This window comes from Mustelus asterias, chromosome 10 (genome assembly GCF_964213995.1).
Source record: "Mustelus asterias chromosome 10, sMusAst1.hap1.1, whole genome shotgun sequence".
Classification (NCBI taxonomy): Eukaryota; Metazoa; Chordata; class Chondrichthyes; order Carcharhiniformes; family Triakidae; genus Mustelus; species Mustelus asterias.
In genome coordinates, this window is record NC_135810.1 from 107,088,500 (window position 1) to 107,104,088 (window position 15,589).

Genomic DNA, 15,589 nt, shown 5'->3' on the forward strand with positions numbered 1-15,589 from the left:
TCAAATATCAAACCTGGGTAAGCTGTTAATGTGTATACGTGTGAAAGCACACCACATACCTTCTTTTCAGCCTTTGGCCAGTTCTCCTTCATAAGCACGGTATCTACAAGTATGAATTATGCATTTATAATTGGTGCACGGAATAATTAATTTAAAACTAGATTAAAAAGATGTGGCTTATTTCAATTTCAAGGCTACTGCCTGAAAATGTAATAAGTAATGTATTCACTGTGCGAACAAAATAATTTGGCAAGTGTTGTGAAAACGTCTCTGTTGGGTGTACCTTGTTTGTCATATCATTAATAGAAACCATGGAGGATAGATGGCCCAGTGATTGATGGAGATGTTCTGTGCTACAAGCTGAATTTCCTTGTTGTAATAGAATGGTGTACAGACTGGGTTTAAATACACATCAGTCTCAGCTTTCTTACCTCTCCTGCCAAAGTAAAAAAAAAGAATCTGCATTTCTGTAGCACCTTTGTATAGCACCTGGGTGGCACGGTGGCGCAGTGGTTAGCACTGCTGCCTCACAGTGCTAGGGACCCGGGTTCGATTTCCGGCTTGGGTGACTGACTGTGTGGAGTTTACACATTCTCCCCCTGTCTGCGTGGGTTTCCTCCGGGTGCTCCGGTTTCCTCCCACACTCCAAAGATGCGCGGGTTAGGTGGATTGGCCAAGCTAAATTGCCCCTTAGTGTCAGGGGGATTAGCAGGGTAAATATGTGGGGTTATGGGTTTAGGGGTTGGGTGGGATTGCGATCGGTGCAGACTCGATGGGCCGAATAGCCTCCTTCTGCACGGTAGGGGTTTGATGATTCTTTCATGATCACATTGGCCTTACAACCAATTAAGTACTTTTGAATTGACGGTCCCACCGTGATGCAGGAAGTTCAGCAGACACAGCAAGATCCCACAAACAGCAACAAAGACAAAATACTGCGGGTGCTGGAAATCTGAAATAAAAACCAGAAAATGCTGGAAATATTCAGCAAGTCTGGCAGCGTCTGTGGAGAGAGAAACAGAGTTAACCTTTCAGGTCAATGATCCTTTCTGCAGAACTGAAGGACTCGGTTTGTTCTCACTGGAACGACGGTGAAAGACGTGCTGATTAGGTGCATTGGCCGTGTTAAATTCTCCCTCAGTGTACCCGAACAGTAACTTCATTGCAGTGTGAATGTAAGCCAACTTGTGACACTGATAAAAAAAAACTAAATTACTTACCTCCTTTTCATTACTGATGCTGGCAATGTGTCTTTCTAGCTATGTTATTCTTTCTGTTGAGTTTGCAGTAAGACAGAGGAGTCAGGTTGAGTGACGTAAAGTAATGTGATACTAGTTAACTGAGATGGGCCAGGAGTGACGCAAGTCAGGTCCACCAGAAGGAGCACTGATATATGATAACCTCAATTAGAAGGGTTAAAAGAGTGAAGGTTTATCAACAACACAATCCCCTTCACCTAATCAGCACATCTTTGGACTATGGGAGGAAACCGGAGCACCCAAAGGAAACCCATGCAGACACAGGGAGAACGTGCAGACTCCACACAGACAGTGATACAAGCTGGGAATCGAACCCAGGTCCCTGGCACTGTGAGACAGCAGTGCTAATCACTGTGCCACCGTGCCATCCAGTCCAAGGAGTACTCGTAAGTGATGGTTGCAAAGTGAAAGGACTGCAAAGGTGTAAAGATATTGAACCATCCTCGAGATCCAACGGAAAGACAGTCAGCATTTTTTCCTGACTGGATGGGCCTCCAATGTCCAAGCAGCCACTTGTACCAGCTATTTATTGGAAGTTTTATTGCAAGCGATTTTAAAATTGCAATACAATTCTTGTATCTCAGCCCAACCATTAAATTCCACCAATTCCTTTCACATCCTCTCTGTGAAACGTGGAGACGGAGCACAGCTGGTTTGTAATATTTTGTTGCAAGAAAATGGGATTGGCGGATAAAATTCCTGAGAACTGACTCCTGTGGTTCACAAACTGTGACTATCTGAAGAAATAGTCAATTCACATTTCATGTTGAACAAATGCCACTTGTGAAACATATTCAGAAATATGCTACACTGATCCATTCTATGTTATCTGAACTGTCCTGTTCTATCAATGTGCACCTGCCCTATTTCTACAACTTTCTAAATTAATGCAGGTTTTTAAAAAAGTTTGGATAAACTGTTAATTCTAAGTTAATGCAATGGCGTAAGGGATTTTAAAAAGGGCGGCACGGTGGCAGAACGGCGAGCACTGCTGCCTCGCAGCGCTAGGGACCCGGGTTCGATTCCCAGCCTGGGTCACTGTCTGTGCGGAGTCTGCATGTTGTCTGCGTGGGTTTCCTCCGGATGCTCCGGTTTCCTCCCACAGTCCGAAAGACGCGCTGGTTAGGACACATTAGCCATGCTGAATTCTCCCTCCATGTATCTGAATAGGTGCCGGAGTGTGGCGGCTGGGGGATTTTCCCAGCAACTTCATTGCAGTGTTAATGCAAGCCTACTTGTGACTAATAAATAAACTTTGAACATTGCCTCACTATTTGTTTAATTGATTTCTTATACGGTGGAAAAAAATGAATGACTGACTTAACCAAATTATTTTTTTATACAGAACTTAGAGCAGCGATAATGCTCACTTAAAAGTTTTAAAAAGTTTATTTATTAGTGTCACAAGTAGGATTACATTAACACTGCAATGAAGTTACTGTGAAATCCCCTAGTCGCCACACTCCGGCACCTGTTGGGTACACTGAGGGAGAATTTAGCACGGCCAATGCACCAAAGCAGCACGTCTTTCGGACTGTGGGAGGAAACCGGAACACCCGGAGGAAACCCATGCAGACATGGGGAGAATGTGCAGACACCGCACAGACAGTGACCCAAGGCTGGAATTGAACCCGGATCCCTGGTGCCGTGAGGCAGCAGTGCTAATCACTGTGCCACTGTGCTGCCCCTCATCCCAGGTGAATGCAGAACAGGAGTCATTCCCCCACCCCCCCGCCTCCCCTTTTTCCTCTACCCCATCACCATGTCCTCTCTATAAAAACAAATTACTGCGGATGCTGGAATCTGAAACCAAAAGAAAAAAAGCTGGGAAATCTCAGCAGGTCTGGCAGCTTCTGTAAGGAGAGAAAAGAGCTGATGTTTCAAGTCCAGGCGACCCTTTGTCAAAGCTAGCAAAGCTATCAAACCAGCTTTGACAAAGGGTCATCTGGACTCAAAACGTCAGCTCTTTTCTCTCCTTACAGATGCTGCCAGACCTGCTGGGACCATGTCCTCTGTCCTCTGTGTTCACAAATGCCTGGTTTTCCCCCCAAAAAATGTGATTCCCTTAAACCAGTCTGTGGTCCATTGCTATTTAAAGGCAGCAGTAACGAACGAGCATCATGTTTCACATGGAGCTGCTCAGCATGCCAGGATTTCTTGGTTACACGGAGATCTTTGAAAGTGTGTGTGTCTGTCCAGATGGTTATTTATTTTGAACTGGGGGGTCAACGAGTTATCCTCCCCCACTCCCCTCCCTCACACGCACACCCGTGTTAACTTCTGTAGGGATTCGAAGCTGAAAGTTGTGTTCTAAGCATCGGTGCATTGAAGAATGTAAAGTGTTTATGTTACCCAGCCCAGATCCTAATGCCCTGACAACGATCCAAGCAAAGGATCGGATTGGCCTGTGGCTTGTTAATATCATGAAAGGGATTAAGTTACCATCTCACAGTCGGGATGTGGTTTATTTTTGGCCAGTCACACATTCGGAAGGGAACACCTTTCAGATTTCTCGATTTTTACAGCATTCAAAGGCTGGGAAAGGACAATCAGTTGTGGGATTTTTTTTATTTTATACAAACGCAGTCTCACTAAGATGTGAGGAGGAATGGCAGAGGGCAAGAGACCCCGGGAGATGGAGAGGTTAAAGCTTATCCTGTCCATGAACTGGAAGGAGGTGCTGCTACTCCAGCAGAGGCTGGATTTACTGGATTCTCTCAAGAGACAGGTGGCAGATTCTTACACCCTGGACCAGAGGGTTTTGTACAACAGGTTCCGCACCAAGCTCCGGCGCTCTGAGCTGACTCATGCCCGGCTGATGGGGAGAAGGGAGCTGGCAGAGCAGCTCAAAGTCAACTCCTTCTCCACCTTCAACACCACGTTGTCGGATGGCAGCGAGGCAGCAGTGCGGGGCATCTTACAAGGGTCTGCCCCCTCCAGGGTGAGGCACAGGAGGCTGGAAGGTGCCCAGGGCAGGAGGAGTGGGGGCACGGCTGCCTCTCAGGCCATCCAGGGAGGCACCGACTCGCCCCATGGACACATGCCAACCCAGAGACCCCACACCACCACCGCCAGCCGCTCTACCACCCTCCCTGCCAAGCTGCGCCCCAGAGAAAGACCCCACACCACAGTGGGGCAGAATGTGGAAAGACTGGGCGCACATCAAGGCAGACGTGTCCAACTGGAAGCAAGAGGGACATCAGAGCCAAGGGACAGCAGCAGCAGCAAGGTGATCAAACAGGAATCTCCCCTCCACATCTTCCTCAACCTGGGGGAGCGCCAGGTCAAACCCTCCCTGCTGGACATCCACGCTTGCCTCACCCGGGAAATGGGACTGCAGGAGCGGACCAGCATTTTCCTGGGCCAGCTGCAGAGTGGCCAGCCCCGCAGCCCCAAGCTGGGAGATTATTACTGGGACAGACTGCTGGCTATGCTCTCACAACAGGCCAGCAACAGCAGCAGAGCCCAGGGCTGGGCTCAGCCCCATCATGATACAGTCGGCTGGGCTTTTGTGGGCAAGGAACTCAACTACCGTAGCATCACCTTCAAAAAACTGGATGTGGCATTTTAACTGGAAAGTGGCCTTGAAAAAGAAATCCTCACAACAGCACCAACAACCCATACGGAGCCTGGAAGAAATTGCTGCTGCCATCCCCCTGGGCGTTTTCAGTTGGTATTTGAACTGCAAGTTCTCAGTGTGTTTGAATCCACCCAGATACCTCAGTGTTATCCCTACTGAACCTGACTCATAACAAAGACTTGCATTTATGTAGCGCCTTTAGGGCACGGTGCCCCTTCTAATAAAAAGAGAGTTAAGGGGAGATGGGGAACAGGTGGGGAGGTGGATTTGAGACCAGAGACCAGCCATGACCTGATTAAATAGCAGAGCAGGCTCGGGGGGGCTGTATTTGCCTACTTTGCTCATAATTCCTACGTTCCTTTGTATTTCGCTGGAGTTTAGAAGGATGTGAGGGGATCTGATTGAGGTGTATAAAATTTTAAAAGGGATTGATAAAGTAAATGTAGACCAAATGTTTCCTCTTGTGGGGCAATCTCGAACAAGAGGTCACAGGTATAGGTTGAGAGGGGGTAGATTTCAAACTGAGATGAGGAGGAACTACTTCTCACAGAGAGTGGTGAATTTGTGGAACTCGCTGCCCCAAAGCGCGGTGGAGTCTGAATCATTGAATGGTTTCAAAAAAGAAGATAGATATATTTCTAATTAAAAAAGGGATAAGGGGACATGGTGAATGAGTGGGGAGGTGGATCTGAGACCAGGGAAAGATCAGCCATGATCTGATTGAATAGTGAAGCAGGCTCGAAGGGCAGAATTTATCTACTTCTGCTCCTAATCCCTATGTTCCTCCACGGCTGTCCATGAACTAATAACCGTGGGAATATATTTAAACATTAAAGTGGGAACTGAAGATTTGTGGGGCTGCTTGTTTAAAACATTCATTCAATGACTCACCCACCACACAAAGTATACTAGCACGGAGAACATCTGTATTTTTGATATATATATTTTATTCGTTCATGGGATTTGCACATTGCTTGGCTGGGTGAGCATAGAAACGTCATAGAATAATAGCGAAACAGATGCTGTCAGACCTGCTGAGATTTTCCAGCATTTTCCGTTTCTGTTGTGATAGAATTATAGAACCCTTACAGTGCAGAAAGAGGCTATTCGGCCCATTGAGTCTGCGCCAACTCTCTGAAAGAGCATCCCACCCAGTATAGAATACCTTCCATTTAGAAATACAACAGATTCGAAAGCTAAAACCAGTGTTATAACTCAAAATTGACATTGGGTATTAGTTTAAAGTTACAAGTTTTCTGACCTCGTTATTTTGATAGCTAGAATATATTACATGCTTTTTTGGATTCTGGGCAGAATGGGGCATTGCCTACACAACCGACCTTTCACCCAGGGATCCAATCCAAAGTTTATTTATTAGTCACAGGTAGATGTAAATTCACACTGGAATGAAGTTACTCTGAAAATCCCTTAGATGCCACACTCTGGCACCTGTTCGGATAAACTGAGGGAGAATTTAACATGGCCAATGCATGTAACCCGCACATCTTTGGACTGTGGGAGGAAACCGGAGCACCCGGAGGAAACCCACACAGACATGGGGAGAATGTGCAAACTCCACACAGACAGTGACCCAAGCCGGGAATCGAACCCAGGTCCCCGGCGCTGTGAGGCAGCAGTGCTAACCACTGTGCCATCGTGCCGCCCCGGCCCATAGAAATGAAGTAGAAAGTTCCTGATTAATGGTATCTCAAAATTACATTAATTGCCTTAGCGCCTAAACACAATGGCAATCATCATTAAACAGGATAGAACGAACAAAGAAAAGTACAGCACAGGAACAGGCCCTTCAGCTTTTCAACCCCATACCGATCATGATGCCCCAACTAAACTCGGACCATATCCCTCTATTCCCTCCCTATTCATGTACCCATCCAGATGCCTCTTAAATGTTGCTAATGTGTCTGCTTCCACCACCTCCTCTGGCAACACATTCCAGGCACCCACCACTCTCTGTGTGAAAAACGTCCCCCCACACATTTTCCTTAAACTTTCCCCTTCGCACCTTGAACCTGTGCCCCCTTATAATTGACACTTCCACCCTGGGGAAAAGCCTCTGACTATCCACCCTGTCTGTGTCTCTCATAATTTTGTCGACCTCTATCAGGTTTTCCCTCAGCCTTCATCTTTCCAGTGAAAACAATCCAAATTTATTCAACCTCTCCTCATAGTCAACACTCTTGAGACCAGGCCAACATCCTGGTGAACCTTCTTTGCACTCTCTCCAAAGCTTCCACGTCCTTCTGGTAGTGTGGTGACCAGAACTGCACGCAATACTCCAAATGCGGCCTAACCAAGGTTTTATAAAGCTGCAACATGATTTCCCAACTCAATACCCCGGCCAATGAAGGCAAGCATGCCATATGCCTTCTTAATCACTTTGGCCACATATGTTGCCACTTTTAGGGAACTGTTGATGTGCATTGCCAGGATGCATTGCCATTATTACTGGATACCTACTCCGATTTTGGGTTAAAACAGAGAACCGATTAAACTAAATCAAATAAACTGAGGGACAAGTTAAGGTCAACCCTTCAAAGAGATACTGCCTTAAATAAAAACAAGTCACAAATGAAACTTAAAGCATCAAATCAAAATGTAATGAAGGGGGTTGGAAAGGCATCCCAGTCCTTGAGATGCCCATCGGGTATGGAGCACCTCAACAGTGCCAGTAGACATTGCGTGCTCCCTCTTTAGGGACACCTAGCTGTGAATGTAGGTGCAGTAGTAGGGCAGACTGTCAAGTCAGACTGGACACCTCCTAAGGGACTCCCGGAATGCTAAGTGATTAACACACTCACCTGTTAGCCTGATGGTCAGAATATCTTTAATCTCCTGCCAACTTTACAAAACTGTGAGAAGTGGAAAATGGTCTCCTGCAATGCAGCATTGAGTTTTAAAATGGACCAAACACATGTGAATTTGATACAAATCCAAACATTCACTAGATCCATCCAATTGAAACGTTACTGCATCGGGGAAGGGTTCAAGTGTGAGAACGATCATGTTAGAATTGATGCTTCCCCTGTCCTGAAGAGCATTCTCAAAACAAACCCTCTTTTCATTGACATATAAAGAGAGAATTGGACTTGAGCCTTAAAAATGCTGATTGTGGAGCATGTGGATGACTGGATGTTTAAATAAAACTGAACATGTCATTTCTCCAACACCCCCCCCCCTTACTATGTATAGAAAATATGTAACTCAAGTAGTTAATAGAACATAGAACATAGAACATTACAGCGCAGAACAGGCCCTTCGGCCCACGATGTTGCACCGACCAGTTAAAAAAAAAACTGTGACCCTCCAACCTAAACCAATTTCTTTTCGTCCATGAACCTATCTACGGATATGTTAAACGCCCCCAAACTAGGCGCATTTACTACTGATGCTGGCAGGGCATTCCAATCCCTCACCACCCTCTGGGTAAAGAACCTACCCCTGACATCGGTTCTATAACTACCCCCCCTCAATTTAAAGCCATGCCCCCTCGTGCTGGATTTCTCCATCAGAGGAAAAAGGCTATCACTATCCACCCTATCTAAACCTCTAATCATCTTATATGTTTCAATAAGATCCCCTCTTAGCCGCCGCCTTTCCAGCGAAAACAATCCCAAATCCCTCAGCCTCTCCTCATAGGATCTCCCCTCCATACCAGGCAACATCCTGGTAAACCTCCTCTGCACCCTCTCCAAAGCCTCCACATCCTTCCTGTAATGTGGGGACCAGAACTGCACACAGTACTCCAAGTGCGGCCGCACCAGAGTTGTGTACAGTTGCAACATAACGCTACGACTCCTAAATTCAATCCCCCTACCAATAAACGCCAAGACACCATATGCCTTCTTAACAACCTTATCTACTTGATTCCCAACTTTCAGGGATCTATGCACACATACACCTAGATCCCTCTGCTCCTCCACACTATTCAAAGTCCTCCCGTTAGCCCTATACTCAACACATCTGTTATTCCTACCAAAGTGAATTACCTCACACTTCTCCGCATTAAACTCCATCCGCCACCTCTCGGCCCAACTTTGCAACCTGTCTAAGTCTTCCTGCAAACTACGACACCCTTCCTCACTGTCTACCACACCACCGACTTTGGTGTCATCAGCAAATTTGCTAATCCACCCAACTATACCCTCATCCAGATCATTAATAAATATTACAAACAGCAGTGGCCCCAAAACAGATCCCTGAGGTACACCACTTGTAACCGCACTCCATGATGAATATTTACTATCAACCACCACCCTCTGTTTCCTATCCGCTAGCCAATTCCTGATCCAATTTCCTAGATCACCCCCAATCCCATACATCTGCATTTTCTGCAGAAGCCTACCATGGTGAACCTTATCAAACGCCTTACTAAAATCCATATATACCACGTCCACTGCCTTGCCCCCATCCACCTCCTTGGTCACTTTCTCAAAAAACTCAATAAGGTTAGTAAGGCACGACCTACCTGCCACAAAACCATGCTGACTATCACCTATCAATTCATTACTCTCCAAATAACTATAAATCCTATCCCTTATAATTTTTTCCAACATCTTGCCGACAACAGAAGTGAGACTCACCGGTCTATAATTCCCGGGGAAGTCTCTGTTCCCCTTCTTAAACAATGGGACAACATTCGCTAACCTCCAATCTTCTGGTACTATACCAGAGGCCAACGACGACCTGAAGATCAGAGCCAGAGGCTCTGCAATCACTTCTCTTGCCTCCCAGAGAATCCTTGGATAAATCCCATCCGGACCAGGGGATTTATCTATTTTCAGACCCTCCAGAATATCCTGCACATCCTCCTTATCAACTGTAATACTGTCTATTCTACTCCCTTGCAACCCAGTGTCCTCCTCAGCTATATTCATGTCCCCTTGCGTGAACACCGAAGAGAAATATTGGTTCAATGCTTCACCAATCTCCTCCGGTTCCACACATAACTTCCCTCTGCCATCTATAACTGGCCCTAAACTTGCCCTAACCAACCTTCTGTTCTTGACATACCTATAGAACGCCTTAGGATTCTCTTTAACCCTATCCGCCAAAGTCTTCTCATGTCCCCTTTTAGCCCTTCTAAGCTCGCTCTTCAACTCCCTCTTAGCCAATCTAAAGCTTTCTAGTGCACTACCCGAGTGCTCACGTCTCATCCGAACATAAGCCTCCTTTTTCTTTTTAACCAACAAAGAAACTTTTTTGGTGCACCATGGTTCCCTAGCCCTACCAATTCCTCCTTGCCTGACAGGGACATACCTATCACAGACTCGCAGTAGCTGCTCCTTGAAAAAACTCCACATGTCGGACGTTCCCAGTCCCTGTAATCTCCTAGTCCAACCTATGTTTCCTAATTCTCTCCTAATAGCCTCATAATTACCCTTCCCCCAGCTAAAACCACTGGCCCGAGGTTCATGCCTATCCCTTTCCATCACTAAGGTGAACGTAACCGAATTGTGGTCACTATCACCAAAATGCACACCAACTTCCAAGTCTAGCACCTGGTCTGGCTCATTTCCCAGCACCAGATCCAATATAGCCTCACCTCTAGTTGGCCTGTCTACATACTGAGTCAAAAAACCTTCCTGCACGCTTTGAACAAAAACTGACCCCTCTAACGAGCTAGAGCTATAACAATTCCAGTCAATATTAGTCAAGTTAAAATCCCCCATAACAATTGCCCTATTACTTTCACTCCTAAGCAGGATTGACTCCGCAATCCTTTCCTCAACCTCTCTAGAACTTTTAGGAGGTCTATAAAAGACTCCCAACAGGGTGACCTCTCCTCTCCTATTTCTAATCTCCGCCCATACTACCTCAACAGATAAGTCCTCATCAAACCTCCTCTCTGACACTGTGATACAATCTCTGACCAATAATGCTACCCCTCCCCCTCTTCTACCTCCTTCCCTACTTCGACTAAAACATTTGAACCCCGGGACCTGCAGCATCCATTCCTGCCCCTGCTCTATCCATGTCTCTGAAATAGCCACAACATCGAAGTCCCAGGTACTGATCCACGCTGCAAGTTCACCCACTTTATTGCGAATACTCCTGGCATTGAAGTATACACATTTCAAACCCTGCTCCACCCCACCTCTGCAATGCCGTGCATTGCAGTCCCCATCCATGCATCCCTCACTTTCAGCCCCACTACTCAGGATCCCTCCCCCCCCCCGAATCAGTTTAAACCTCCCTGCATGGCCTTAGCAAATTTACCCCCCAGGATATTGGTCCCCTTCTGATTAAGGTGTAGACCATCCTTCTCATAGAGGTCACACCTTCCCCAGTACGAGCCCCAATTGCTTAAGTACCTGAACCCCTCCCTCCTGCACCATCCCCTCAGCCATGAATTCAAACCTTCCCTCTCCCTATTCCTCTCTAAACTATCCCGTGGTACAGGCAAGAGTCCAGAGATAACCACTCTGTCAGTCTTGGCCTTTAGTTTCCACCCCAACTCCATAAATCCCTGCCTAATATCCCCTTCCCCTATCCTCCCTATGTCGTGTGTCCCCACATGTACAATAACTTGTGGTTTATCTCCCTCCCCCCTAAGAGTCCTGAATACCCTGTCAGACACATCCCGGACCCCAGCCCCTGGTAGGCAACACACCAACCCTGAGTCCCTACCTTTAGTTCCGACCCTCCTATCTGTCCCCTTAATTGTGGAGTCCCCAATCACAAGGCCCAGTCTTTTACAGCCCCTAACCACCTGAGCTTTCTCACTCGGCTCACCCCCAGAGATCTGCTCTCTATGCTCAGTTGATTCCTCCTCAACTGTAGCCTCCAGCACCGAAAACCTATTATGGAGGGGAACCGCCCCAGGGGATTGTCTTCCCGATTGCTTCTTACCCCTCCTCCTGGCATTGACCCAAGCCTCATTTCTAGGAGTTACTATTTCTCTATAACTCCTATCAACTTCCACCTCCGCCTCCCGAATTATGCGGAGTTCCTCTACCTCCCCCTCCAGCTCCTTTACACGCTCCTCCAGAAGCTGCAATCTAATGCACTTCTTACAACTAAAATCTCCTGAAACACTACTGGATTTCCTCACCACATACATCCCACAGGAGATGCAGCATACTGCCTGAACTGCCATCCCTGAAGCCATTACCAGCAAGAAAAAAAGAAAACAAAAAAAACTTCCCCACACTTATAATTAGGTTAGAGGAGGATGGAAGGGTGGGATCCTCTACCAGTGTAGAGGATCGGGTATCTCCTCTGCACCAATTTATAGGGCTAGGGGCCCTATAAAAATATTATGCCAATTCGTATAAAAGCTGTCTAAATGTCTAATTGCACTTTGAAATGTTGATTCTAACAATAAGGATGGATAGGATTGATCGAAAACAATGTTGAATATGACTGCTTCTGAACAGCTGGGATCATAGAAATGAAACAGCATGGAAAATGATTGGTCAGAATTGAGTAATGAAAGTGGGCAATTTCTTGAATTAATTCTTGAGATGTGGATGTCGCTGGCTAGGCCGGCATTTATTGCCTATCCCTAATTGCCCTCGAGAAGATGGTGGCGAACCGTCACCTTGAACCGCTGTGGTCATAGAATCCCTACAGTGCAGAAGAAAGCCATTCGGCCCATCAAGTCTGCACTGACCACAATCCCAGGCTGTATTCCCGGAGCCCCACATATTTGCCCCATTAATCCCCCTGACACTAGGCCAATCAACCTAACTCGCACATCTTCGGGAGAGTGGGAGGAAACCGGAGCACCCGGAGGAAATCCACGCAGACATGGGGAGAACGTGAAAACTTCACACAGTTACCCGAGGCTGGAATTGAACCCGGGTCCCTGGTGCTGTGAGGCAGCAGTCCTAACCACTGTGTTCCTGTGCCGCCCTAAAGTTTATTTATTAGTCACAGGTAGGCTTACATTAACACTGCAACAAAGTTACTGTGAAAATCCCCTAGTGGCCACGCTCCAGTGCCTGTTTGGGTACACTGAGGGAGAATTTAGCATGGTCAATGCGCCTAACCAGCATGTCTTTCGGACTGTGGAAGGAAACTGGAGCACCCGGAAAAACCCACGCAGACATGAGAAAAACGTGCAAACTCCACAGAGTGACCCAAACCGGGAATCGAACCCAGGTCCCTGGCACTGTGAGGCAAAAATGCTAATCACTGCACCATCCCTTGTCCATTTGGTATTGGTACACCCACAGTGTTGCTTCACCTTGTGAAGCTCGGGTTAATTTGAGAGATAGCGGAATGTTTTTTGGAGCTATACTTGTGGAGTAAATCGGTGGAGCTGAATCCACAATGAAGCAGAGTGTTTAAAGGTCTGCAACTTTGGGGTTCCTCGATTGTTTCTCTTCTTGCTTGATTTCATTGATGAAGTGAGGAAAACAGGTAAAATATCCGTGCAGACAGCTTTGATTCGCTCACACAGTCAAATTTTCAAAATGCAAAAATGAATGGATTCTGCTGCTTCAGCAGATGAGTTTTATTTTTATTCGTTCATGGGATGTGGACATTGCTGGCTGGGCTAACTTTTATTGCCCATTCCTAATTACCCTTGAACTGGGAAGCTTGCTTGGTCAGACCAGGTAAAGGCGACAGATTCCTTCCCTAAAGGACGTTAGTTTTCTTCTCAAGCATCAGCAATGGTTTCGTAGAATCCCTACAGTGCAGAAGGTCATTTGGCCTATCCACTCTGCATGGATAACAAGCACATCCAGGTCCTATCCCCATAATCCCACATATTTACCCCACTAATCCCTCTAACCTACGCATCCTAGGACACTAAGAAACAATTTTAGCATGGCCAATGCACCTAACCTGCATATTTTTGGACTGTGGGAGGAAACCGGAGCACCGGGAGAAAGCCCACGCAGTGACCCAAGCCGGGAATCGAATCCAGGTCCCTGGAGCTGAGAGGCAGCAGTGCTAACCACTGTGTCATCGTTTCATGGTCAGATGACATTTAATTCCTTGTTTTTTGTATTTAATTCAAAATTCACTAGCTGCCAGGTTCAAACTCAGGTCCCTAGAGCATTACCCTGGGTCTCTAGCTAACTAGTCATTGTCAGAGTACAGAAAGAGGCCCTTTGGCCCGTTGGTCTGTGTTAGCCATCAAGCACCTACCATTCTAATCCCATTTTCCAGCCCTTGGTCCATAGCCTTGTATGCTACAGCATTGAGTGCTCATCTAAATGTTCCTTAACCACTATGAGAGTTCCCACCTCTTACCACTCTTTCATTGAGCTCTGGATTTCCAACACCCTCTGGCTGAAAGACATTTTCCTCTGTGAAAATGTTTTTCCTCTAAATCACCACCTCCTTACTTTAAATCAATGCCCCCTGGGTTATTGATCTCTCCAGTGGTCAACAGGGGTAAAGTTTCTTCCTGTTTATCCGCACTATGTCGCTGCCTCCCCAAAAATGTACGAGTTATATATCGCACTTGCCTGGTGCCTCTCTCAACCTCAGTGATGGAGGATAAACATCGACTGACACCAGGGAGAACTCTCTAGAACTTCTTTGAAAATTGCCAAGTAATCTTTTGTGCCCACCTGGGAGGGTAGATGAGATCAGATTAATGTCTCATCAAAAAGTTAGCACCTCTGACAATAGAACTCCTTTGGCACTGCATTCAGGTGTCAACCGAGATTACATGCTTAACTCTCTTCAGGTAGGGGGTGAGCTTACCGGCTCACTGACTGACCGGCAAAAATGCTGAGCCAACGTGGTTGACGCTCCTCCTAATTATAGGATGCAATTACTCACTCCTATATATTTATTAGAGAAAATATTAAGTAAAGACAAAGGTTTTGATATGATTTTAACCTTGGAATTGTTTCGCTTTTTGAAAAAAGGTACTTCTTTGGTCAGAGTTTAATCAAATTATTGCATCAATTCATGAGAAGGATAAGAACTCCTCCTACAGGCATGATTGCAAGTAACAAGAACCAGTAAATACACAAAGGGTATTTCATACTGATGCATTTAGGATTTGCCATCACCAAAGTACAGCAAATGACCAAAGTATAATGTACCGTCAATATGAATTGTAAAGTTGATATGAAATAAAGCTCTAATTATGGTTGTTTTAAAATATATTTTATTAAATTGCAACTGTTGATTGGAATAATGAGGAAAGGTTTATTTTTGTCCCCAACTGACAGCACTTCATCTTTCGATGAGACACTGCATGGCCAACATTGATTTCAGACCATGGACCCTGTCTTCTAGTTTGATTTTTTTTTGTCATGTGTCAGTTTTGGGACTTATTTTTCATGTTTTTGCTTTCAGAGCTGTTTATTATTCTGCCATTTACACTCATTCTGGGCAACTGTTTTGTCTTTCTTTGTTACATTACCACTCCTTTTGCCTTTTTAAAGCTTTTAAAGTTTATTTATTAGTGTCACAAGTAGGCTTACATTAACACTGCAATGAAGTTACTGTGAAAATCCCCCAGTCGCCGCACTCCGGCACCTGTTCGGGTACACTGAGGGAGAATTTAGCATGGTCAATACGCCTAACCAACACGTCTTTCAGACTGTGGGAGGAAACCGGAGCACCTGGAGGTGCAGACACGGGGAGAATGTGCAGACTCCGCATAGACAGTGACCCGAGCCGGGAATCGAACCCAGGTTCCTGGCGTTGTGAGGCAGCAATGCTAACCACTGTGTCACCATGCTGCTCCTACAAGATGTTTGTTCCACAACAGCATTACCATTAACCTCTCCCACTTTACACTATCCCAGACCCGCCC

General features: G+C 46.1%; 1 protein-coding gene across 1 annotated transcript in view; it reads left to right on the forward strand.

Annotated features, from left to right (window-relative positions):
- The first annotated feature begins 3,762 nt into the window (after nt 1-3,762).
- Nucleotides 3,763-15,589, forward strand: part of LOC144499850 (uncharacterized) — a 64,980-nt gene continuing 53,153 nt past the window's right edge. The window contains exon 1 of the mRNA XM_078222411.1: nt 3,763-4,928. Coding sequence (XP_078078537.1) covers nt 3,868-4,830 — 963 coding nt within the window. The 5' untranslated portion in view covers nt 3,763-3,867 and the 3' untranslated portion in view covers nt 4,831-4,928. The remainder of the gene's footprint in view (nt 4,929-15,589) is intronic.